Genomic DNA, 25,924 nt, shown 5'->3' on the forward strand with positions numbered 1-25,924 from the left:
TGCTCTGTAGACAGTTCCTGTCAGAAGGAGGGGGCACAGCAGTGATGCCGGGGGGCAGAAGGTGGTGCCTCAATGCCTCTCTCATTCTGAGAGTGTAAAACAAAAAAAAAAAACAATATCAATCATATTTATATACAGCTAAATTGTCAGTGAACATTTGATCCCCACTTGGTCACAACAGATGGCAACCAGTCTTTTCAGTGTATTTACAACTGAAAAGATTTTTCCAGTAATTAACAGTGTATAACTGGTATAATCTTTTCATTCTTCCAGTTTCTCAAACATGAGAATTGAGAGGTCTTTCCATATAATTATTTAATTGCTTCAATTAATTATCAATGTGTAGTCAGGATTTTGTTAACTGAGAAGGATATTTTCCAATAATTTCTGAAGATGGAAACAAAACAAAAAAATCAGCATCTGTTGTGAGAACAATATTTAGCTCCAGCCATGTGATTAAAAATATATCCTAATGTCCTGCTAAACTCACTTTGTACATGGAAATAAAATGATAGTGTTCAGCTCAAAGCATCAGGGAGGCACTCTTATTAACCTTTTCCAAGCTTGTGCCAAAGCCTGAAGCTTTACTTCTCTGTAACCTTTTACGCCAGCCTCAAACAATTTTCAAAACAAATGGGAGTAATAAGATGAAAACAAAGGTGCAGAATGATGCTAAAATTCTCCAGTCGGCTTTAATTACAGCACCCTTGTGTATCAGTACTGATTCCTAATTGGCTTTGAGATTATTCCTCCCCTCTATCTTTTAAAATTTTTTATTACTGTGACCTTGAAAACTGCAGCCAATGAGAGATAAGGTGCCGAAGCATCAACAGATGGGATTTCTAATTCACTCACTTCATTAGCACCAGATCATCATTTTCACAGGTTAAGGAGGGCCATTGGCTGGGTTGCAGGTATAATTGGTTCTATCGTTGCTGGCAAGCAGCCAGTGAGTACAGTGATCAGTCATGCAGCGTCTCTAATATGGACAATGCTCACTGTGAGATGAACTGAATCAATCACCGGCCTGCAGAGCTGCTGGATAAATTATGAGTATAATAGGGGTCAGGATCTTTATAATACATCTGTGATTAGCCATAGTTGAGCGAAGATACTCAACTTAGAGAAAGCATTGTTTCACAGGGCTATAAGTCAAGGATGGTGCTAATGTAGGAAGTTTTATTAATTATAACTTTGGCGATGCAAGCCTGAAAGGAGAAATCTGTATTTAAATTATTGCTCCATGAATAATTCCAGAATTGCAAAAACTGTCAACTGTCATCAGCTTTATGTTCTTCTATTTGTTTTACATGGTCAGAGTTGGTGTATTTCACTCTGGCTGTCATTTATCACTTTCACATAATTAAGTGTATGAAATTTCTCACATGTGTATTAATTGTATTCATTTACACTTTTAACTGAGTGTATTACAAATATCACAGTGTACACTGTGATATTATAAACCATTCCTGATTAATTCCCTGACATGCCAAACACCAGTGCTTCAGATTTAGTTTAGTTTAGCTTTGCTTTCCTTCTTTGATAAAACTTCAGAAATATTTAAAGATGTGACTCTAATGCATCCTGGGCAAAGGAAAAGGCATATAGCGAGTTGTATTTGAGACAGGACACTAAGGAATGAGAAAAGGACTTGTATTGATTGGGTAGGAAGAGGGATCAAGCTGAAAGGATGTGCAGCAGGTTAAGATGATTAAAAATAGAAATTGAAATGTACTAATGAGTGAAGAGAACATGTTACGTTTCTAGAGGTGGGCGGAGCAAAGAAGCTGTCCCGGATGTGCCCGTTAGCGACGTCTAGTAAACAGGAAGTATGATGCGAGAAGCGGTTAGTTCAACTGAACTCCAACGAACAATAAATTTACAACACTTTGTTAGAAAATGAAGTACGAAAGGCTTTTGGGCTCTCCCAGAAGTTGCAGTTGTTCTCTGTTGATGGCCTATAATAAGTTTGACTCCTTTCAGGCCGCTCGGTAGTCGCTAAACTTTGGCTAGCCTGCTGGGTAACTTAGCAGGATTGTTCAGAGGATGTGTTCGTCGACTTTTTTTTTTAGCGAGTTTTCTACGTGTTTAGCCTGATGTCGGTAGCGTTTCCTTGGTTTATTTTGTTAGTTAGCAGACTTTACGCGTAGCGGTGGGACAGCTACATGTCGTCGTTATGGCAGGCAAGGAGCTGAGTCTTATTGACAAGAACATAACAAGGTAAAGTTACCTATTCACAACTAATGTATCAAAATTTACATTACATCAGCCAATAAGGGACTACTATGTACCACTGACGAACCGATTAAGTCTGGCATGAATATTTACCTACTTCATGACGAGCTTTACGTTACAATTTTAATCTGCTAATAAACGTGATGTTTATATGGAACAATAAGACCCCATACAAAGTAAACTATAACTCATTGCTGTATGAGAATGACACGTGTGAATAACATATGAATAACATTTTGTTGACATCAGTACCATTCTTCAATTGTATAGATCTGATTCTAGATAAGATAAAATAAGGTGATACATTCCTGCAAGTGCAGACAAAGAATGCTATAAATAATGTTGAATTGCGAAATGAAGTAACACAAAAATTTTATTTATCTAAAGTAAAGCCTAGATAAGTTAAGCACTGTGGAGAAAAGGCCTATATAGGTTATTAGTGTCATCTACTTCATTATCTAGTGACTACAGATTTTAAAAAGACTGTATGTTAGGTGGACAAAAGCTTTGCTACCAAGAATTCAATATCACTGTCTTGCAATATGCAGACAAACAAGTGCAAATAAAAAAAGGGCTATGTGGTCGTCAGTTTTAAATTAGTTCTAAATTCCCATCTTCTGTATATAATATGAACTTTCTAGTCACTGTAATAGGCACACCTTTTCATTACAGGGTAAGATGCATTTTCTCTTAATTCATTGTGAATATTTTGGTCCATATTGAAATGTTGCAGATGTACAGATCCTCATCATATCTCCAATATTCTGTTGTTCAGGTCTGGTGACCATGTATGAACTCTATCCTCACTTTCCTCGAGCCCTACTGGAATGTGATTGGCTGAGTAAATATTTGTGTTAAATAGCAGTAGGACAGGTGTAACTAATACAGTGACTGACGGGAGTATGACAGACTGAAAATCCAAACCCAAAAATATTTTAATAACAGAGACCTATCCTCTTAGCTGAAAAGCTGTAACCAGAGGGCTTGATTTTTCTTAATTTATTCGCCGTCAGCACTTGCCAGTTATTCTGTTTGATTTCTAGTATTTCATGTTTGATTGCTTTTTCAGTTCTCACAGTTTGCGTAAAGACTATAACTCGTGAATACGGAGAGAATAGTAGAAGTACAAGTAGAATCATCAGTCAACTGAGAGACACTTAGGCAACAGAAACTGTATTTGCATAAATGCCACGTTTTTAGTAGTCCACAAGAGGTTGCTTATCTGGAATATTTTCTTTGTAGTAAAATATGAGAATTGTCTTTAATGTCATTGAAAACTAAATACCCTCTAAGTTTTAAACACTTGGATTGAGTTTTTAGAATTTTCAGAGGAGATTTTACATCATTTAAAGTAAACTGTTAAGCAATTGATTAAATAAATTAACAAATGTATTGTTATTGTTATAATAGTCATTAGTTGGTACACATTTATCTTCAGAACATGTACTTATTTGCACAAAGTTTTACCTTCCGCTGTGAATCTGACCTTGTTGCCCTCTTTCTAGCTTGCTAGATATTCCCCTGATACCCACTGTAGCGTCACTTAATCTGCACTGCAATCACATCCCGAGGATCGAGGGCCTGACCTCAGCTTGGCACCTGCGACACTTAGACCTTTCCTCCAATTGCATTTCTAAGATTGAGGGTCTGAGTTCCCTCACTTCCCTGAGGACTTTAAATTTATCCTGCAACTTAATCACCAAGGTTGAAGGTGAGTCTTTAGTCACCATTTAACAGAGATAATAAATGCCTCTGCTCTCTGTGAGTTCTCCAAGTAATAATTCTTTATTAGTGGATCTTGTGTTTACCCTGACATTGCTGTCACTGCTCTATGAGCTGTAAAATCACTCAGTTGTTAATGTCCTCTCCCTTCACTCCAGCACTGAATGGGCTTGTGAATTTAACGAGATTAAACTTGTCCTACAATCAGATAAATGATCTCAGCGGTGAGTTGAATTTTGCCTGAACAGTGTTTTCTTTTTCTGCACCCAAATGAGAATGCTAACAAGGGAATGATGCTTCAATGCTGTCAATTCTTCATGCCTTCATTAGGCTTGTTGTATCTCCATGGCACGAAGTACAAGCTGAAACACCTCAGTCTCCATAGCAACTACCTGGACAGCATTGATCACCTCCTGCAGTGCCTTCTGGGAATACAAGGGTTAAGAGAGGTGACTTTAAGTCAGGATGGCAGAGACAACCCTGTCTGTAGGTCACCAGGTAGGAAACCTTAACACTCATAGACAGGAGCCCTGTTCACATCTATAACAAAAAACTGGTACTTAACAATATTCAGAGGGTCAACAGTGATTGTAGAAATACAGATTTAAAATGCAGAGAGAACGGAAGCAACAAACAAGCCAGAAGCTTTGTTATATGTATTCAATATCTTATCTGAACCACAAGGCCAGCAGACACCTCAGCTGATAGAGGCTGTGACCACTTCTGTATTGGAGTGCAGTTGTATCAAGCAGCTGATTGATGTGATAGCTGTACATGTTGACCTATCAGATGTGTAAATGCACTGGCCTGATGTAGGAGAACCAAACAAGAAGGCTTATGTTTGTTGGGATGGAATTTTCATTAAAACACAACACATTGAAAACATGGTTTATCTAAAAGGGCATTAACTCAGCATTGAAAGTCATTGTACTTGTATATTTGAGCTGTTTCCCTCTGAATTCATTTGTTTCTGTTCCTTTCATTTTTAGTATGAACCTGTAGCTACACTGAATGTGTAATAACGTACGCCCAGCAAGTGCAGCAATACGTTTTCACTGACATCAATGTAAATGGCTATATTAGAGAAGCGCCCTAATGGTGCGTGTGAGATTTGCTCCTCAAGCGGAAAAATATGCCAGTCTTCCATATATTTATTTTTTACGCAATTTGTTCAGTCTTTTTTGCATTTTAAAAAAAAATGTTTGCGTGTGTGTATGTGTTTTTTAATGGAACCAGCAGTATACAGGAAATGACTTTGGGACTTATTTTGCCAATAGGAGCTCACTGTTGCAAAGTAAATTTGTCACTTAAGTAGTGATAAAACTGTAGTCTGTAATTCATACTAAATTAGCTTACTCATATTGCATACATTTAGTGTCAAATTTAAAGTTTTAAATATCTACAAATGCTGTGTTGTCATTGTTGTCCAAGTGTATGTTAGTTAGCTAGATGAAACATATCTTGTGGAAGCTTTTTTTAGGTGCTTTTTCAGGTGTTACAACAGTGGGGTGAGCTAGTTGAGGTTGGTCTGATCCCAGCTTGTGTCCCACAAGGAATTGTCCACAAATCCACCCTCGTAATTGAAAGCCACATAGTTGCTCTCTCTGTGGTTTTGGCAGCTGATTTAATGGTCCTCCTTTTGTCAGCGGGATCACCTGCCTTTCCTTCAGCACGCATTCACTTGACATGCTTTCAATTTCCTCATCCATATGATGTTCCCAGAGTACTATTATTTCCAGCATAATCACTTCCTTGGTGAATGTGGATACAGTGGTCACGTCTGGCTGCAGTTTTGATAGTATAATCTGGACTGAGAACTTCGGCTGCTTAACCAAGGTGGCAGTTTCAGCTTAGGGGCGAGATTTCTCTCCAATTCTTATAAAGGTGATAGTCATTGGCAGATGGTTGCATCTGGTGTTTCTAAAAGCATTTACCTTGAAGACCTGGTCATGGCACCAGCAATAGTGCTTGCCTCTAAAGGCTTTTGGACAGCTATTGAAAAGATGCTCGTTGGAACACCTTCCAGAGCAAAGAGGGCAGGGAGGTGTCTCTCTGTTGGCCCTGGAGGTTTTCTAAAGTGGATAGGACATCAAATACACCTTGGACAAAGAAGTCCAGTCTCTCCTAATGCCTTAGGTCATTGTTTTGAGTAAGAAAAGCATCTGGCAAGCTGCTTGGTAGCTGTTCATTCTTTGTTTAAGAACATCCCAAATTTACCTTTTGTCAGGCATTTTGCATGTATCACATAGTGATGTAGATGAAAGTCTGGACTGTCAACAAGGTGTTTGCTAAGTAGCAAAGAATGGATATAAATTCAGAAGAATAGGGGAAGAAAAACTCCCTTTGACACTTTGCAGACATTTAACATGTACCAACAAAGTCCTATAACACACTGAAGGAATGGAAAAATCCCAGGAAACATAATGAGGGCACTTAAATGGAATGTCAACCATCTAATCTCACAAGTCAGTGAGAAATCATCACATCAGCTACTATAAAAGATTATTATTGTCATTATTATTATTGTAAGATGTTCATTTTGTAATAATACTCTGTTAGTTGTGCTTTATGGTTGTGTCTCTGTTGTGTGCTCCTGGGCAGAGTTAGGCTAACTTCAGATTTGTGTTTAGTTTTGTAAGAAGGAAGATTAGAGTGCAGATGGGACTCCAGGGGGTATGATATTTTGGCTTTATTGATGGAGATAAGCACTAATGAGGTTTCCTGTTGTGGTGAACCAAAGACTATGATGTGATGTTTACTGCAGATTGACTGTGGTAACAAGGCCAGGGTCTCTGATGGCAGGGGTGAGAGGAGATGAAAAGTTGGAATTGTAACTTTTTTCCAGGTCTTAAAGATCGCTTCTTTGGATTACACTTTATTTTGAGCATTTCCGCATCAAATGCTAGTATGTCAGTTCGCTGAATTTGCAAAAAGCAAAATTCAGCGAATTATATATATATATATATATATATATACATATACACATATATACACATATACATATATATATATATATATATATATATATGTATATATGTATATGTATATATGTATATATATGTATGTGTGTGTATATATATGTGTATATATATGTGTGTATATATATATATATATATATATATATATATATATATATATATATATATATATATATATATATATATATATATATATATATATATATATATATATAAGGGGTGCAACGATACACAAAATTCACGGTTCGGTTCGGTTCGATACTTTGGTGTCACGGTTCAATATTTTTTCGATACAAAAAAAATGTTCATGCTTTTTTAATTTGTCATTTATTAAATTTTCACGGCACATTCTGCACCACATCTCTGTGCGTTCATCATTTGTTTGAAGCCAGCTCACCTCCTGCAACCACTTTTCCGAGAATACGCGCTTCTTTTGTGGTTTGGAATCCTTCTGACATTTCTTTGGAGGTGGAGGAACACCAAAGTAATTGCTTAAAGGAGCTTTTTCGACATCTTTAAGAGTTCTAAACAAATGTCTGTCCTCCTCCAGAAAATCTTATGTACGCAAACACGCGTTGCAACTTCTTATCTTGTGCGCGTTTTTTATTTTGACAGCGAATGCGCACCTGTGGACCACTTATGTGCAGCCCTGGTTATTTAGCTCGTCATATTGCAGCCACAGAAATTCTTTTGTCCATGAAACCATAAAGCTGCACTTTCTTTTTGCCTTATAGTCTGATTTGTCATAACTTTTCCGTTTTGTGGTAAGCTTTTCTTTGGCTGTCACTTCTTCACCCTGACCTGTCTTATTTGGCTCAGCAGAACTAAAATATATATCCTGCTGCTTTTACACACGCACTCACATAACGCTCAGCGATTCTCTGCGCGATCAACCTCTCACATGTTTAAGCTTGCTGCGGGAGATTTCACTTGTCATGTTTGCATAGTAAGCTAACGATTGATAAGACGATGTCAGAGGAATTGGTGCGCAAATTATCATCACTCACCAATCAGTGCTGTCGCTCTCTATACACAGTTCGCGCGATTGCAAAGTGAAAGCAAAAAACAAGCGCAAATTCAAACGCGATTTCAATATGTCACATATTGACAGTGGCTCACCGATGCCAATGACATAATTACCCAGCTACATTTCCGAAAGAATGCAAAAGCATTGACATATATTTTTCCTTCCTACGATAGGCCGACGAGCAGAGCAGGGCAGCCCGACTGGAAAAATCGCTAGCCCCGGGACGTCGGGCTAGCGATTTTGCGAGCCCTGTATCTGATTGAGGAATCACTCATCTTTGGAAAAGAGAGTTTATTACAAAGAAATGGCTCTTTCCAAAATAAAAGCTATACTATACGCTTCTTCTGGGCTATATCCTCAGCAGCATATTAAACATATCAGGTCCCCATAAGGAGAATCATGTGCTAACGGCTGTCTAAATGACTCGGGTAAAGTTTGTATGCGTGCTTGTTGTTTTTGTCTGCTTCCACTTGTCTTTGCACTAGGATGCCATCGGGTAAATGTGCAGTCATATTCGTTGTGTTCCCACTAGTGCTGTCAGCCTTAATCTAAAATGAGGTTAAGGCCACAACACGGCAAATCTCCGTTAACGAGCTACCGCGGATTGCCCCGTGTGTGGGGCTGGACAGCGTCAACACGTTAACGAGCTAACTGCGCTAACACACTACAAGCCTCGCAAAATTTCAAAATCTCTGGTAGCCCTTTGGGCAGGCATTCTTCAGTTTTTGGTAGCCCGAAAATAAATTTTAGTAGCCCGAATAAAAAAGAAAGCTATTTTTTTTATGTTTTGTTTCCTTTACAATATTATACATTAAAGTATAATATTGTAACGGAAACAAAAATTAATCAAAAAAATTGTTAAAATACAAATCACAGCAACTGTATAAAAATTACAACCATCAACTCAAATACTTGGTTCAAATTGAACAGAAATTTCTATGAACTTGTAAGAACTGTGTAGAACATGAATCAGTCTGTGTCAGATCCTGAATCTGAAATTTCCACTGAAATCACGGGTAAGAGGCAAGTGGAACCAAGATCTAGGCCATTTGCTTTTTGAAGTTTGCAAAGACTGCTAAATTTTGCCAATATAGTTCACTCTTTGCAATATAGCACGCTGTTCTAAACAGCTTTTTCAGGAGTTCTTGTTGTGCTTGGTTTATTTTTAGTATGTTTTTTTGCAATTGCTGTTTGTTCTGGGAAAGATACTGCAGACTGGGCAATAATGCATTTCTGATGGGGTCTTTCTTAAAATGACTGGTCCCAGTAACAAAGGCGCTTGTCGACTCAGAAATCAAATGAAACTCACAACACACCCGGCAGACATTATGTTATTTAGCTTGTCATATTCCAGCCACAGAAATTCTTTTGTCCATGAAACCAAAAAACCTGCGCTTTCTTTTTGCCTCATAGTCTGATTTGTCATAACTTTTCCGTTTTGTGGTAAGCTTTTCTTTGGCTGCCCCTTCTTCACCCTGACCTGTCTTATTTGGCTGAGCAGAACTAAAATACCAGCGTAAATCCTGCTGCTTTAACACACGCACTTACAGAACGGTCAGCGATTCTTTGCGCACTCAACCTCTCACATGTCTAAGCTTGCAGCGAGAGATTTCACTTGTCGCGTTTGAATAGTAAGCCAATGAGTGATAAGACGATGTCAGAGGAATTGGTGCGCAATTAATCGTCACTCACCAATCAGTACTGCTGCTCTCTACACAGCGTTCGCGATCGCAAAATGAAAGTGAAAGCAAAAAGCAATCGCAAATTCAAACGCGATTTCAATATGTCACATATTGACAGTGGCTCACCGATGCCAATGACATAATTACTCAGCTACATTGGCGAAAGAATGCAAAAGCATAGACATATATTTTCCTTCCTACGATAGCCTGACGGGCAGGGTTGAGTTAGATTTTGGTAGCCCGACTGGAAAAATCGCTAGCCCCGGGACGTCGGGCTAGCGATTTTGCGAGCCCTGCACTAGTTCCCACCCATGTAATTGAGCATTGCTGGCACATCTGACATACTGTTTTACTTTAGTCTATGACGCGCCTACCTTCAGGGTCATACGTCACATGAAAACCAAAATAGTTCCAAACGCCAGATCTTAATGAGAGTAGGGGAGGTTCAATTTGCCATGTTGCAAGGAGAGCTTAACTTCTGTCTCGCTAGCTTGCCCTGCGCTCAGTGAATCTGCGTTCGACTACTCCGCCTAGGCTGCACTGTCGAGCGCAGATCCACTGAGCGCTCAACACAGACAGCACCATCAGAAGGAAAGTTGATCAAATAAATTAAAAATGTTGTATTGTTCGATACATATGCGTACCGAACTGAAAGCACTGTATCGAACGGTTCAATATCGATACGAGTATTGTTGCACCCCTAAAATATATATATATATATATATATATATATATATATATATATATATATGTATAAGATAAACAATTTAATTCATATTTTCCAACTGCAGTTGGATCAAACTTTAATAATAGCACCCAGCATATCAGCTATTAACAGCAGTTTTAGAGGATATTTTTTCCAATTTTGCAGAATGACTGATTTAAAACTCCCCCTGTAATGAAAGTCCAGTGAATATCAGTCAAACTGACAGCCGCTATTAGTAATGACTGTGATCTTTTAATCTCTATGTTTATCTTATATTTGGCTTCTTCATTAATTGGATTGGCTGCAGTTAAATTAATGTAAAAAGCTTTTCAGTGATCCTTTGCACCCATTATCCATATCTTTCAGTTAATGATTAATTCACAGCACTAGTTGTTGAAGGCGTCTCTTTTCATGTTGTTAAATACGAGAAGGCACTCATGCAACTCTTGCTGTCTGTATGCGTAGATGTACTTGCATAAGTTGTGCTCACTACCTATTAAATAGGGTACATCAATAGTGCATGTGAAGGTGACGCACAAAGGTTATTCATTCAGACGTAATTATTTGATCTTTCATGAAGGTCATATGCACCACTGATGTGACATTACTGAATAAGAGGCTCATGGCAATCAGGCAGTTCTAGCCTCGACAGGTTTCTCTGATACACCTGCGTTCCTATCTTACTGCAGGTTACAGGGAGATTGTTTTGCAGTCACTGCCGCAGGTCTCTGTTCTGGATGGCCTAAACCGACTGGGAAACCGATCACCTCAAAGTCTCAGTAGTCTCTGTGATATCCCCGGTCTAGAAGATTACGTGGACCTCCTACTCTCATCTGACACAAGTCACAATGAAGCGGTAATTTTTTATGCTAAGCTACTATCAATTCCAGTGTAGTTCTTTTATTTGTTTAGATATACTCACCATGCTTTAGGGACTTTTGTTATTAAATCCTGTTTTATTTGACCGGAAAGTCTCTCGCAATATGTTTGCTTTTTTGCAACTGACACAAACAAGTCAAATGGAGCATAAAGTTATTTCCCAACAATTAATTTACAGCTTTCATAACGCAACAGAATGTGAGACGCATGAAAACAAGAAAGTTGTAGAACAGTTTCCACTTATTGCATGAGTGATGCTCAACTGCCTGATAGGCAGCGTATTAAAATCCTGGGCTCCTGATACAAAAGAACGAAGAACCGAGAATTTTATTGTCATATACACCACAAATAACTGTGGGTATGTTGAGCAATGAGGTTCTTACTTTTCGGGTTCACTACACACAAATAAATAAAATAAATAAATAAATAAAATAGAATAATAGATTAAGAAGCACAGAAAAAATTAAATAAAGCACGTACTATTTACAGAAGAGTAAAGGGTGGTTAGTTATGCAAAAACACAAATTCCATCTATCCCATCAGCTGTCGTAGGGCAGGATGCAGTGTACAGATCACCAGTCCATCAGAGAACAGACAGACAACCATTCACATCTTTACCTTTGTCCAATTTAAAGTCAACAATTAATGCACGTCTTTGTACCATCGGGGAAACTGGTTCACCGGGAGAAACCTCACACAAACACTTTGTATTAATCTAAGACAAAATATCATAATTACACAGCTTTGCTCATAGAAGACCTAATTATGTAGGTCTGCTTCGCTGCAACGAGGAATATCATCGAGCCAAATAGATTTCCCGGTTGTCACTGAATTATTGGAACATAATGAATTTATGTATACTGGGATGATGAAAGTTTGGTTGCTTTACAATATACTACTTTGCATATTCATTGCACCAGATGGCAGTTTCTGTCTGTTTTTCTACAGGAAAACAAACAGCAGTAGAAGCCATTTTGCTTGCCGTTATTAACTCTTTTCCGTCTCTGCAATGAAGTCCTGTAAATACATTATAATTCGAAACCACACTTTTGCATTTGGAAACTCTGAAATAAAAGTGAAAGTTTCCATTGCAGGTCAGAGGCGATGCTCCTCTCACCACACCCCGCATTGACCAGCTGCTGACCCAGTTTCGTCAGAGGAGTGCTACCTCAGAAGTAATCACAGACCCAGTCACACAACCAGAACCTCCGCGCACACAGCCGGTTCGCTCCACTGTGACTGATAAAGGAGACCCCGTTAATGAAGAGCGAATCAGGAAACTGGAGCACCAGATGTCCCAGCTCATCCAGCAGGTGTACACCTTTTTGAAGATTAATTTTTTGCGCATATGTGCCTTCTTGGTTTTTTTGTTTTGTTTTTTGGCTTCTTTTTAAATAGTGAAAGTAGGAAAAGGTGGGAAAGAAAAAGTTGTACTAAATGCTAATGTAATTGATGTTCTCTAAATCTACTGCACTTTGAAGTTATTTGTTCAATATAAATTATTCATGGCAATATTTTGAAGTCATCTTTACATAAATTAATTTTTACACATTTGGCTCTTAAATGGTGATTTATCCCCAAATAAAGTAGTGTGCAAAAGTCCTAAATCACCCCTCTGCTCTTTATATTTTGCTTATAATGAGCCAGGCTTTCTTGTACTTTTTACCCCTCCCAGCTGTAAGTAGCCTATCTGTTAAACACAGTGGAGGCTCTATCATGGTTTCGGGCAGGATTTCAGCCACTGATGTTGGGGATCTTGTCCCCAAAAAAAGTATATTCATATTTGATCCACCATCTGAAAAGAGTCTGATCACAGCTTCAAACTGTAAAAACTCTGTTTTTGCCTTATGGGCCATTTGTGTTAACTGATGTTGGTGTACATATTTCCCACTTTTTTATATTTCCTAGAAAAATATAAGGAACCGGGGGGTGACAAAAAAAACTTTTAAGTATTTCTTTGTTATTTACCCAGAACCCTGCAGATAATAAATCCAGAAGATCTGCCCATTCTGTGGTGATAGTACGGAAAGCCAAGCGGGACACAGACCGCACTTCAGAAAGTGAATGTGACAGCGGGAAGGAAAACAGGAGGCAGACGAGAATTCCCAAATACCATGACAGCGTAACATCGTCGACAACCACCAAAGAGACCAAGAGATCAGAGAGGTGATTCTGCACCAAAAGAGATTTCTGGTGTCATGTTAGCTGCTTTAAAATGCCATCATGTTTACATTTGGACTCCCTGATTTTGTTATAGCAGCTAAGATCCAACTCAGCAAAGCCTAAAACTTGATGAACCTAAACTATGTGAAGACATTTTCAGCACTGGTGGACACTACATGAAAATCAGAGAGTGTACCTCTAAGCAATGATAATCACATTCATACATTCACCAAACAATATGCAGTAATGGGTTTTTCCATATTGTTCATCATGCATCAACTTAATATTATCAGGTATCTTGATTAGGGAAAATCCTTTTACCTCCCACTTGAGAGGGGGTGATAAATTGTCCTCAGAGAGATGATATGTTATAGACTTTTCTCCTCTGTGTTAGAAATTACCGCCGGCAGCTCACTCGCATGATTAATGGCCACGCTTCTCTGGTCAACCCCCTCATCTTACTTCATCATCCACTAATGACATGTGCTTAAGATTCAGAAATTTAACTTAAGTAATCTCACAATAGCCCTCATCAAAAAAAGGTTACTTTGAAATATTACTTCAAAGTTGTTCAGACTTTGCTTCCCTATAAAACTCAGTAAATTTTCTGCTTTGACCTTAGCTGGAGGGTTGTTTAGAATCTATTTTACAGCCAGTTTAATACTTGTGATTTGTTTTATGTGCAGCGATCAGGAGAATCATAAACGGAGGGCTTCAAAGTCTGCCGTTGGATCCAGGACGAAGGCTGGTAGCACAGGGAGTGCAGAGGCAGTGAGGCCAACAAGGAAAGGACCTTTGAGAGCAGCTAAGGCCTCAGGCGATATGAAAACCAGATCCACTGAAGAGGAGGAAACCTACAGGGTACATGTCAGGGACCAAGCAGTAAAGCATAAAGGACACAGGTGTTTTAATTCAAAAAGGGGGGTTTATTGACCCAAAAATATGAAAATATATTTAACAAAGCCAAAACTTAAACAGCCAGACCAATAAAAGAGGTCAACTCAATAGACTAAACTCAAGATAATAATTAACAAAACCTCAAACAAACATAAGATAAACTGACCTGCTGAAATGACACATGGGGAACTTAAATACTGGTTTAGCTAAACCAAATGACACACACGGGGGAAAACAAGATGGCTGCCATATAACCAACTAATACAAAACAATTAAACAAACATGAAACACCCCCCAGGCCATGAAGCATGTGGTGCAATCCAATTAGGCTGTCAGTGGTACTTCAGGTCTACCAGCCCTTTGCCACACCTTTTGCAGGACAGGAGGAGAAGCCAACTCCCAGGTAACTCAAACAAAGAAAGATGTATTAATATAACATAAAACAGAACTTTGACCTTGCAAGGTTAATATGTGTGCACGCTAGGGATGGGTATCGTTTAGGTTTTATCCGATACCGGTGCCAAACCAGTACTTTTGAAACGGTGCCGGTGCTTAAACGGTGCTCAAACCGGTGCTTAAAGAATGGAGAACACAAAATTGGTCCAAAAACCTCATGTTTAGCTGTTTTTTTGTAAAAAGATAACAATGTTAGCCTTTTCTGCAGCTATGGGGCACATATGGTATCACTCTTGGCTGGAAGCGGTGCTTAAACAATGGAAAAAACACAAACTTTGTCCAAAAACCTCTCATGTTTAACTGTTTTCCACTTTTTCTTTGGTCATTTTAGCCTTTTTGGCCAGGGTGAAGGGAGTATCTGCCATCAAACAAGAAGACAGCCGCATGTAACTACGACGGTGTTTGCTAGTTCACCTTACATGCATTAATGTAATAACGTGGTTAGCGTACTCAACGTAAATTACACACGAACAACATGAAGCTACTCACGCAGAGAAGAACGGCTGCTGCTGCCATCATCATCCGTCATCATTTCTGCTACACTAGCAGGGCTCCGGGTCCGATAACAGGCACCACACCCGCAGTAGATATGCACGGTGTGAGGTCTCGCAGCAAGCTATCAAATACCGCGCATTTGTTTAATCGGATTTGAGGTGTTACCTCCTTTGACAGTGTCACAGAATCAGCTTAAAGCACTTGTTGCAGGTTGCTGAGTTTGCATATTTTGCTGTGAAGTACAGCCAGACTTTTGTCCGCTTCGCCTTGGGCATTTTTAATCTGTAGCTCTCCTCTAAAAGAACGTACGTAGCTGGACCCGCCTACTATCCTCGGAAACGTAAAATGATTGGCTAGAATCTAAAGTGTATCACAGCTCAGGAAAAAAAAGCACCGAAATGTGCGCTGCTTTTCGGTCTGGTTACCACCGTTTGTCAGAACCGGTGCCATCATGGCACCGGACACCGGTACCCATCCCTAGTGCACGCCATATAAACATTGGAAGGTGTGATTGAAAAATAAATGCATTTAATAAAGAAACAATATTGAACAATAAGTAGAATATTTTAAAGTAGTGACTGTAAATTAAACTAAGGTGAATCAACTGGTGGTGAGGTGTGGAGCTTACAATGTGTGGCATGCCATCACAGTACACGATGGACTAGTCACCTAGCTGCTTCTGTTTTTATTGAGTGACTGTAAAATAGAAACGGTCCTGTCCCCATTCAAAAGGAGAGTAAATTGGTGTGTTTGCAGAAACATTTGTGTAAACAAAAAAAAATGCAGGAATCGAATAAATGGATCATGCTTCTAGAAGGTGACAGCAGAAATAGGACCACAGTAAACAGAAGGTTTTTCATGTTTTGCTCTTTGTTTCTGAGAGCTTTGTTTCAGTAACCTTGACTTTATCTTTGTGATGTCAATAACTTCTTTGTGGTAACTTTGTTAAATTACGCGCAAAATAGAGTTCAAGCCAGTAGCCTAGAGTTCAAGCCTTCATCTGTTATTTAATTTCAGTACATTTAGTGAAACTCTTGGCTTTTTGTTGTGGTAAGTAAACATTCCATTCCTTTTTTCCACAAAGAAAGTTTCTATTTTTTCAATCATTTATTCAACAAAAATATCAACAGATCCAACATTCTTCTGTCAAAGTAACAGAACAAACTTCTTGTAGGCATTTCGTGTAGTTCTCTACAAGTCTCTTACATTAGTTTGCTGATATTATTTGACAACCTCCATGTAAAATTCATTCTATTGCAAGAGATTAAGGATTTTTCATACTTATACTGTGTGCTTCAAATGCCCCCAACATCTGAAATGATTTAAATCTGTGCTTCTTGTTCTTTGTCTGCCATTCTTTATCCTGCTGACGGGTCAACTTTTACTTCAACTTTTGGACAAACACTCGTCTGTTATCTTCAAGCAGAATTCAGAGTTCAATCAATTCCTGCAAACTCCCCAATCCTGAGGCAGCAAAGCAACACCAGTCATAATATTTCTACAGTCATAATTCACAGACTCTTTCAGGGTCTCTTCCTGAAAAACTGTGATTCATATGCATCGAGCATATCTGCTGCCACTGTGGCCAAACAACTCTTTTATTTGATCTGCCCATTCAGAGCATATTATTAAAAAAAAAAAAAAAAAAAGCAGTGTCATGTCCTCCATGTTTATTGGCAGATGGTAGTTGTTCTTTAATGTTTTTTTGGACATCACAGCCTTTTGTTTCTGGCACGTATCCCATGCAATAATTTCTAATATTGGATTTATCCTCAAAGCAGATGTAACACGAGAGAAAAATGGTGGAAATATTTTTTATTCCTAATAATATTTTTTGGGGGGTACTCACTTGTTTATACAGGGGGGGTAAAAATCCTCACTGTTGTTTTCATTGTTCCTACAAAAACAACGAGATGCTTTAAATAAAACTGTAAAAAACACTTGAGCTGTAAGAAGAAATTGATATTTCAACTTAAAGAAAAAATAATGACACCTTTTTTTTTTTTCTTTTTTTTTTTTAAGCGTTCAGTGTGTGTTTACTCTTGGAATTCATGCTTTGTGTATGTGTTCTGCTCAGACGATTGTGGAGGAGCGTGACCAGGAACGGGAAAGACGCTGGAAGGCAGAACAAGCTGTGAGAAAGCTAACAGAGGAGCTCAAGTGCCTGCAGACCAAGGTCAGCGAGGAAAAGGACCTTCAGAGCATGGCCCTGCACACTACAGACAGGTAAGAGGGAGGCACGTTTACCGTGGACGCCTTTCATCACAAACCTCCACTTGAATCTGTTAGGCAGCTCTAAAGCAGATATCATGCTGGAAAAAAGCGATAATTGAACTCTTCTCTGTGGATTTTAGTTGTCAGCTTCATAATGGATCCTCATCTGTTTCTACTCTCTTCATCTTTTGTATTGGCTCTCTTGAGACCAAGGCCTGCTGCGTGTCTCATTGTTGAACAATGAGTATCCATCCCACCATTAAAATGTCTCACTATCACGGTGCCATAGTCTCTTTAGAAATCATGCTCACATTTTGGCTCCATTACACCAAAAACCTTTCAAGTATGCCTGCAGTTGTCTGCGATAATAAAGCTATTTAGTATAAAGATCATTAAGCGACGCAGCCATCCTGATTATATACCTAACATTTAAATTTCCAGAGGCTTTGATTAAATATTCCTATCTCTGCTGCCACAAGGCCATTTTACTTCTGCTCTGTACGGTCTTCGCTGGCACCACATCCTGCTTAGATAAATCTGCATTATGGTTGTAATTAGAGGCCCGATGACGCGCATATGTCAGCAGTATTACACAAATCAATCTTAACTGTCACTTTCTAATGACACTGAACACGGCTGTTACTGTTGCCGTCCATGCTCAGCGAGAGACAGATTACAGTGACTCATCAAAGCACATTTTAATAGTGGACTACTGTGCGTGAGCTGCTTCTACTGTTTTGTAGTTTCTTAGTTGTCCCCTGTGTGCCTCATTTCCATTTCTACTTCCATTGTCTCTCCCATGAGATAAGATTTTGACTATACTATAGTGTTAGAGTTCTTCAATTTCAAAAGCTATCACATATTTGACACTATGGAAGGACAGCCAAGGGCATCACAGAATTGGGGAGTGCTTTCTGGTACCAATTTCTATATAAAGTGAAAAGAGAAATTCAGGGTATTACCGCAGCTTCTCTTGGACACCCTTATTGTATTTTTCTCCCCGTCCAGACTGAAAGAATTGCTGCTGAAAGAGCGATCAGGGCACTCTGAGCTGCAGGCTCGTCTTGAGGAGCTGGAGGGGAGGTGTCAATCCCTAACCCAGCAGCTGGAGCAGGCCCGCAGCTGTGAGGAGCAGCACAAAACTGCACTGCATAGACTGGAGGAAAGCGTTTCCCACGGAGAAGCGCTTAGGGCTCACCAGCAGGCTGAAGAGGTACAGATGTTCGCTTATTTCCCCTAGAACAAATCATGTTGATAAAGATAAGGTATATTCAGTCAGGCGGTGCTAATCGATGCTCGACATACAGTTTTTCTCCCATCAAAGCAAGTTTATCACACTGCTTCTGCCACATTCAATTACCTGCCACTGAGCTCCCCTTATCGCTCTAATTTTTGATTGTAACAACGCATTAGTTCACTGATCCAGCCTGGAGTGAATACATTCAGATAGATAAAAGGATTTAGCACAGAGAGGTCATTCAGCTCTGACAGGCTTTTATAAAACATGTGCTGACCTTCCTCAGATAAAAAGGCAACAGGAGCTGCAGAACAAGGCAGCAGCTCTGAAGAGAGAGTTGGACATCCAGAGAGCGTCAGTACGACAGCACAAAGACAAACTGCAGCAGCTGCATGAACTGCTGGCAGCCAGGGAACAAGAGCACAGGTACATCTAAGAAGAAGAACCCCTGCTAAATATAAAGTTCATCTTTAGATGCCATGGAAACCATTTCTGTAAAAGAGTTGCTTCTCATGAGCAGTGTGATCCTAGATAAATGCAACATTTCTCATAAATTTTAAAATATTATAAAATGCTTAGAAATCTGGAAAAGTTTTATTATTGCTTATTTGTCACGAACCCCCCAAGGTACCTGATTTAATGCCAAGTTTCAACGGGTTCTAATATCTAATGTTGTTTAATTTAGAAATTTGCATCTAAATTAAATATTGGATGCAAATGCAAAAAAAGATGCAAATGCAAAAACAGATTACAATAAGCAGTTACATGCCTTTAGAGTTTCTGTTGAGGACACAGTCGAGGCTAATGCCTTATCCTCGTTTGCTTCATCCTTCCTACAGAAAACAACTAGAGTTGCGGTTACAACCCGGTGGGGCAGATTTTCGTGATGCTGTGGCGAAGGAAGTGGCATCAGTGGAAGAAAGGCACAGCCACAGGGAGGCGGAGCTGCAGGAGAAGCTGGCAGAGGGCAGGAAACAGTACACTGCTCTGGAGGACGAGTTCCGCATGGCGCTAACCATCGAGGCTGCTCGCTTCTCTGAGGTCTGCTAAAAGATGGACCCCTGCCATCCAGATGGCCTATAATCACTGTAATGTTGCCCTGAATTTTACACTACAATCTCTGAGCAGTCCAGCTGATAAATGATTACTTTGAACACTAAAAAGTGAAATGATTGAACTTGATTTCACTCAGTTGGGAGAGACTTGGCTGATGGGGTTTTTTTTTCCAGCACGATGGGGAAAACTGGTATTGAATTAGGATCTTTTGCCTCTGGACAAGTAGTCTTTGACTGCCACATGGACAGAAGCTTACAAAAGGATTGGGCTCGAATCCATTCAGAATGTTCAAAAATGTAATCTCATTTTTGATTGCTACTGCTTGCACAAATTTCTGCTCTTAGTCACCCAAACTTTTGACCTTTGAGAAAAGTGTGAAAAAGCTATTGCTGGCCACGTGTTTCTGTAAAGCCATGGCTCTGAAACTGTTCTGACCGATTAAAGTGTCAGGTAATGCTCGGACCTACACTTTGGTTAACTCCCAAGATTTCTTATTAACATTCAGTTCCGCACTCTCACTTTTTTCTGTAGGTAAAGGAGGCGTGTGATCAGATGACTGCAGAGCTGATGGAGCTCAAGGCAACCCTGGCCAAGTCCCAAGAGAGGCAGAGGAAATCAAGCTCTCTAGTGCAGGAGCTCACTGTTTTGGTCAAAGAACAGAAGAGCCACATCTCTGACCTCATCAAAGTCAAGAGAGACGCTGTCACTCATCTAAAGGTGTGCAGCGTTGCAGTAAGAGAGGGAGATGTGGGTGATTTTTATTCCAGCATTTCAACTGGATTTGAGCCCAGATTGCAGGATTTAAAATATTGAAATATGACTTCATGTGAGATAGCATGGGCACAGATTCATCAGTCACTGCCTTTTCAAAAACATGTTAACCCTGGTCCTGTAGGAGACTGACTACTTTGAGACATCATGAATACTGAATGGTCCAGCTGCCTTCCCATCTGCCATCCATGACAGATGGCCATTGATCATTAATACTGTCTGTCTCTCTCTGCCAGAGCCGTCTGCATTCCTTGGACGCAGAGGTAGGACAGGGCCGGCGTCTTGGCCTGCAGCTAGAGTTGCTTAAGAAAGATAAGGCTAGACTGTTGTCTCAGCTCATGGCTCAGGAGTCGGTGATAGACGGCCTCAAGGTAGAGAGGAGGATTTGGGGCCAGGAGCTCGCTCAGCAAGGTGGGAAAAATTCAGGAGAGTACTTGTTTTGCACCTTGAGTCTGCCCTGCAGTGCACAGAAAAAGCTGATAATGCAGTTTTAGCTGTTTATTGGCAATCAGTGGTGCGGGTCCTCCCTGGAGCCAATCTAATGCACTGACTTGTGCTTAACTCATAAAATTTTGGAGATTTCCACCTTAGAGGTAATTTAAAAAGAGGCTCAATACAGTACGTGCTGATTTAAATTTTTATCAGGTAAACGTCTGCCATCTAGTGGTTATAGCCCAGATGCACAATTAGAAAACACCGGGCCAGCTTTATTTTTTATATCTCTCTTAACGTTTGTCTTCCACATGTGTTTACATAGGGAATTAAAGCGAAATTTTGATGGGTTATTCTTTTCCAGGAGCGTCTTTGGCTCAGGACCGTGGTCGTTTAGAGGCCAGGATAGAGGTGCTGAGTGCTGAGTTGGAGGCTCAAAGGAAACAGAACGAGAAGGACAATGATACTCTTAGAATCAAAGCCAAAATCATGGACGACCAGATGGAAACCATTCGCAGACTCAAAGAAGTAGGTTGAGAACTTGTATTACTCAAGCCAGAGGGCTCAAACTCCAAGCAAAACAACAACAAAACAAAACTTTTGAGTTTTAACCGTCATTGTTGTGCTTTGTAATCATTTATGCATTTATTCATATTAACATGCAGTTTCTCATTATCAGTCACTGCTTTGTAGTCCTTGCAGGAGCGTGATGATCAGATCCGAAGGCTGAAGGAGGAGGCAGCAAAGGCTCAGAAGAGGCTTCAAGAGCAGCTGGAGGAGGAAACAACCCAGCAGGCTGAACTGAAAGAGCGAGTGGAACATCTGAGCCTGCGCAAGGAGGAACTGAAGCAGCAGCTGGAAGACAAGGAGGCAGAGCTCGAGCAGGTCAAAAGAGTTTACAGGCAAGTACCCCAGCATAACCACAAAAAGGAAAAGGACCTGCCTTAGGCAGAGTACTTTCTGACATTTTAGGGTAACAATTGTGTTTAAATCAAACAAGTTCCAATGTTAGACTGCTACTGCCGACCCGAAGATGATCAGACATTAAAGTTTTAAGCTGTTTCTAAACCAGTATGTTTTATGCTTTGTGTCTTTCATTTTTTTAGTGAATCCACTAAGAAGTGGCAGGAGAAGGCAGACTTGCTCACTCGGCTGGAGAGCCAGGTGAAGCATATGAAGGAGAACTTTGATTCCAGGGAGCGCTTGCTGCTGGAAGAAAGAGAAAAGGCAACGGAAGCACACAGGTATGTTAAATATCAAGTTATTCTCTCCCTGTTGTTCAGAGACTGCCCTTATCAGGGACTTTCAGTGATACTTTTGCACTGCTGCTGGTTCACTCTCTTGGGTCAGGCATGTTGAAATGCATTTTATGTGCCTTTCTTGGTGCCTAGAGTGCTGTTGTTTGGTTTCTATCATTGATTGTTGTGTGTTTGATGTTTGCCTGCCTGCTGGGAAGAAGTCAGAAGAAAGATGATATATAGCTTTGTAAATTTTGCACCAGTAAGAAGTAGTTTTTAACAAAGCCCTTATGAAACTGTAATGTTATGGTACTTAAAAAGTCTCAGATGTCATATCAGGATTAGGAAAGTGTTTGAGTCTTTTCCTCATAAAGCAAGTCAAGGTGAATGCTTTTGTTGTAAATAAATGATCACATAAGGCTGCACTTCCTGTGTTAGTACTTTATACCTGTGGCCCTTCACCATCAAAAACGCAGACATATATTTTTCCCAAGGCAGCATTTGGAGAGCATCCAAAGTACCACTCCTTACGCAACCTGTCACGTTTGTGTTGGTCTGTTCCGCAGAGCTGCACTAGAGAAATTACACTGCCTGGACGATGCTTTCCGTCGACAGCTGGAGTCCGTCCAGGCTGCCCATCAAGCTGAGCTTCTGGGACTTGCTAATGAAAAACACCAAAAGATAGAAGAGGCTAGTCAGAAGGTAAAATGTGGGCAGCTTTCCCACAAATGTTTTTTTCTCCAAAGTGGAAGAAAGAAACTGCTATATCTTGGTATGAGAAAGGGGAACGCAAGCGTTGGTTCGCCTCCTCTGTGACAGTTCAAAAATAAGGTGTAAGAGAGGCTGCAACGGAAGCATTTCGTAACAGACTTTAGTCGCTTGCTTCACTGTTGGATTCATAATTCATTATAAATTATGGGGTAGATTCAGTCACTGAAAAACTGAAATTCTTCTCATACTGTAACGGTTTGTTGTTATGCAACAGCTGATGACATTCATCACTTTTTCTGGACAAAATAAAAGTGACTGTGACAACGTTAGATTAAAAAATAATGACGAGGAAAATGTTTTAAAGTAAAGAGTGTTTTCTTTTGTCATACCTCCAGTCAAGGGGTGGGTTTACTTCAGAGGGCTATGTTGTCTAAAATAAAGTAAGTAAAGTGCTGCACTTTGATGTAAACATGGTACACACAGCATTGAATGATAGTGCATGGATTTTTGTACACATTACAAATAAGAATGGGACCTCAGTCCAAAAACCAAGAAGTGAGCTTGTGCAACATAGTTTTGTTCTGCATTACATCTTTGAAGTAGTGCTGAATGACAGTAAAGTAAATCTTGACACCCCCCCCCCCCCCTCCCCCCAGAAAAATATGAGTAAAAAGGGCTGTAGTGCACAGAAAAGGGTTGTTTGTGTGTCACACATTCATTTGGAGTCTTACTAAATGGTATTATTGGGGGCGATTGTGGCTCAAGAGTTGGCAGTTCATCTTGTAATCGGAAGGTTGCCGGTTCGAGCCCCGGACAGTCTCGGTCACTGAATATAGTGTAAAGCGCTTTAGGGTCCATAGGGACTAAGTAAAGCACTATACAAATACAGGCCATTTACCATTTACAGACGTATTAGACTTATTCATCTCAACATAAAATATACATAATAGATAAAATTGATACATAAAATATGCCATTTCCTTTTTTTATTGGATTGTTTATTTTTCCTTTTAAGACACCCAGGGCCGGGTTGAGATGGTTCAGCGACCAGTTCTGGCCCTCTGGTCATATGTTGCCAATGTGTGCTCTGGTCATAGCCTGGTTTTAATTGCATTTTACCCACCAAGACATGGTTAATAAAATGCTTCAAATATTTTGAAAAGCAGTTTGTGTTTCTGCTGCTGATGTTGTCTGTCTGTGCTTCTTCCTCAGGTATTTGAAGTGGAGGAGGAGATGCGGCAGCTCCTGGAGGAGACAGAAACTAACAAGAGAATCATGGAAGAGAAAATGAAACGTCTCAGCAGTGTACTAAAAGACTTTTAACGAATAACGGGGTTTTTTGTATTTTTGTTTTAGAGTAAGTTGTATTTTAGTACTGTATTATTTCTTCAATAAATTCTTTTTTGATCTTATTTTTGTTTTCTGTTTCTAACCAGAGACCACAAAAGGCTAATGAGACATAATGATTTAACAGTTTGTGGTTATTTCAGATAGAAAGAAGCTAAATTGTGTTCTTAAATACAGAGTTACATTAAGAACAATCATAACTACTCCAGTTCCAAGTAAACACAGGAAAGCACAAAACTGACTGCTTTAATGTTATGTCACTATGTTATGCAAACCTGCAGTTTTATTTAAGGCTGAAATGGTTATTAAATTACAGCTTTGTGGTCTAAATGCCCCAAGATAGCTCATGAAAGGCGGATAGACAGAAATTAATTCAGAAGGTTTTCCTTTCATTTAAAATTAAGGAATACAACCTTAATTCCAAAAAGTTTGGGTGCTGTGATGAATGTAAACAAAAACAGAATGCAATTATTTGCACATCTCATAAAGCCATATTGTAGTCATAATAGAAAAAATAAAATACATTAATTGTTTCAAGTGAAAAGATATAATATTTTAAGAAATAAAAAAATAGGATAATTTTCAATTTGATGATTGTCACACATCTCAAAAAAGATGGGCTAGGGCCATGTTTACCACTGTGTGGCATCCGTTCTTCTTTAAGCAACAGTCTGTAAATGTCTGGGAACTGAGGAGATCAGTTCTTGGACTTTTGGGAGAATGGTGTTCCATTCTTGTCTGATTCTAACTGCTCAACAGTCCTGGGCCGTCTTGTATCAGATGAAAGGTCTGGACTGTTGGAGGCCAGTTTGGCACATGGACACCTCTACTGTGAAGTCGTGCTGTTGTAATAGCTACAGTATTTGGTTTAGCATTGTCTTGCTGAAACATGCAAGGCCTTCCCAGAAAAAGATGTTGATGGGAGCATATACCGTAGTTTTCGGGTCATAAGCCGCTACTTTTTTCCCACACTGTGAACACTGCGGATTATACTGACGTGCGGCTAATGCATATTTTTTTTCATGCGGCCATTTTGCCTGGTAACAGTAGACCAATCAAAATGATAAGTAGTGTATATCGTACGGTATATATTTTTATCAGTTGTTAAGAGATGTTGTAATGTGGTTTGTGCACTGTTCCGTAAAAAAACCATAAGCAACGTAATTTGTGTGTTACGATACGTACGTAGACTTAAAGGTAGCCGTGTTACAGGCGCTGTTCGAGGGGAAAAAAGCAGTTGCAGTATGTATTTTTGTATGTTTATGTTTGTTAACGTTTATGTTACCATGTTTATGTTACCTTACGGATTAAATTAAACGTTAAAAATCCTCACGTGTAATATTTCTGTGTAAATATCTCATATTACAGGTGAAACGCATACGGCTTAAAATCCGGTGCGGCCTGTACAAGTACAAAATTGATTTTCTTTCTACAATTAGAGCATGCGGCTTTTAATCAGGTGCGCTCTGTAGTCCGGGAATTCCGGTATATTGCCCTACAATCTGTAGACCCTGCAACATAAATAGTGCATTTCCAGAGGTGCAGGCTGCCAATTTGCCATTGATGCTGATGGACCCCTATATCATCAGAGATAACAGGCATATAATATTTAATTTTGGCCTTGTCCCAGAATCTTTTGATACTATCACATACTGTAGATGATGAGATATTCAAAGTA

General features: G+C 39.5%; 1 protein-coding gene across 1 annotated transcript; it reads left to right on the forward strand.

The window, feature by feature from the left end:
• The first annotated feature begins 1,799 nt into the window (after nt 1-1,799).
• lrrcc1 (leucine rich repeat and coiled-coil centrosomal protein 1) lies at nt 1,800-25,497 on the forward strand. Its single transcript, XM_087831766.1, has 19 exons — nt 1,800-2,220; nt 3,741-3,946; nt 4,116-4,181; nt 4,288-4,455; nt 11,040-11,206; nt 12,324-12,542; nt 13,202-13,395; nt 14,079-14,253; nt 17,318-17,466; nt 18,463-18,667; nt 18,978-19,117; nt 19,531-19,732; nt 20,279-20,464; nt 20,755-20,929; nt 21,315-21,478; nt 21,644-21,852; nt 22,057-22,194; nt 22,755-22,890; nt 24,112-25,497. The coding sequence occupies exons 1-19, from the start codon at nt 2,177-2,179 to the stop codon at nt 24,220-24,222; spliced, it is 3,054 nt and encodes a 1,017-aa protein (XP_087687892.1). The 5' UTR covers nt 1,800-2,176; the 3' UTR covers nt 24,223-25,497.
• Nucleotides 25,498-25,924: the final 427 nt, after the last annotated feature.

Source organism: Neolamprologus brichardi, chromosome 18 (genome assembly GCF_056152115.1).
Source record: "Neolamprologus brichardi isolate AB-2024 chromosome 18, ASM5615211v1, whole genome shotgun sequence".
Classification (NCBI taxonomy): Eukaryota; Metazoa; Chordata; class Actinopteri; order Cichliformes; family Cichlidae; genus Neolamprologus; species Neolamprologus brichardi.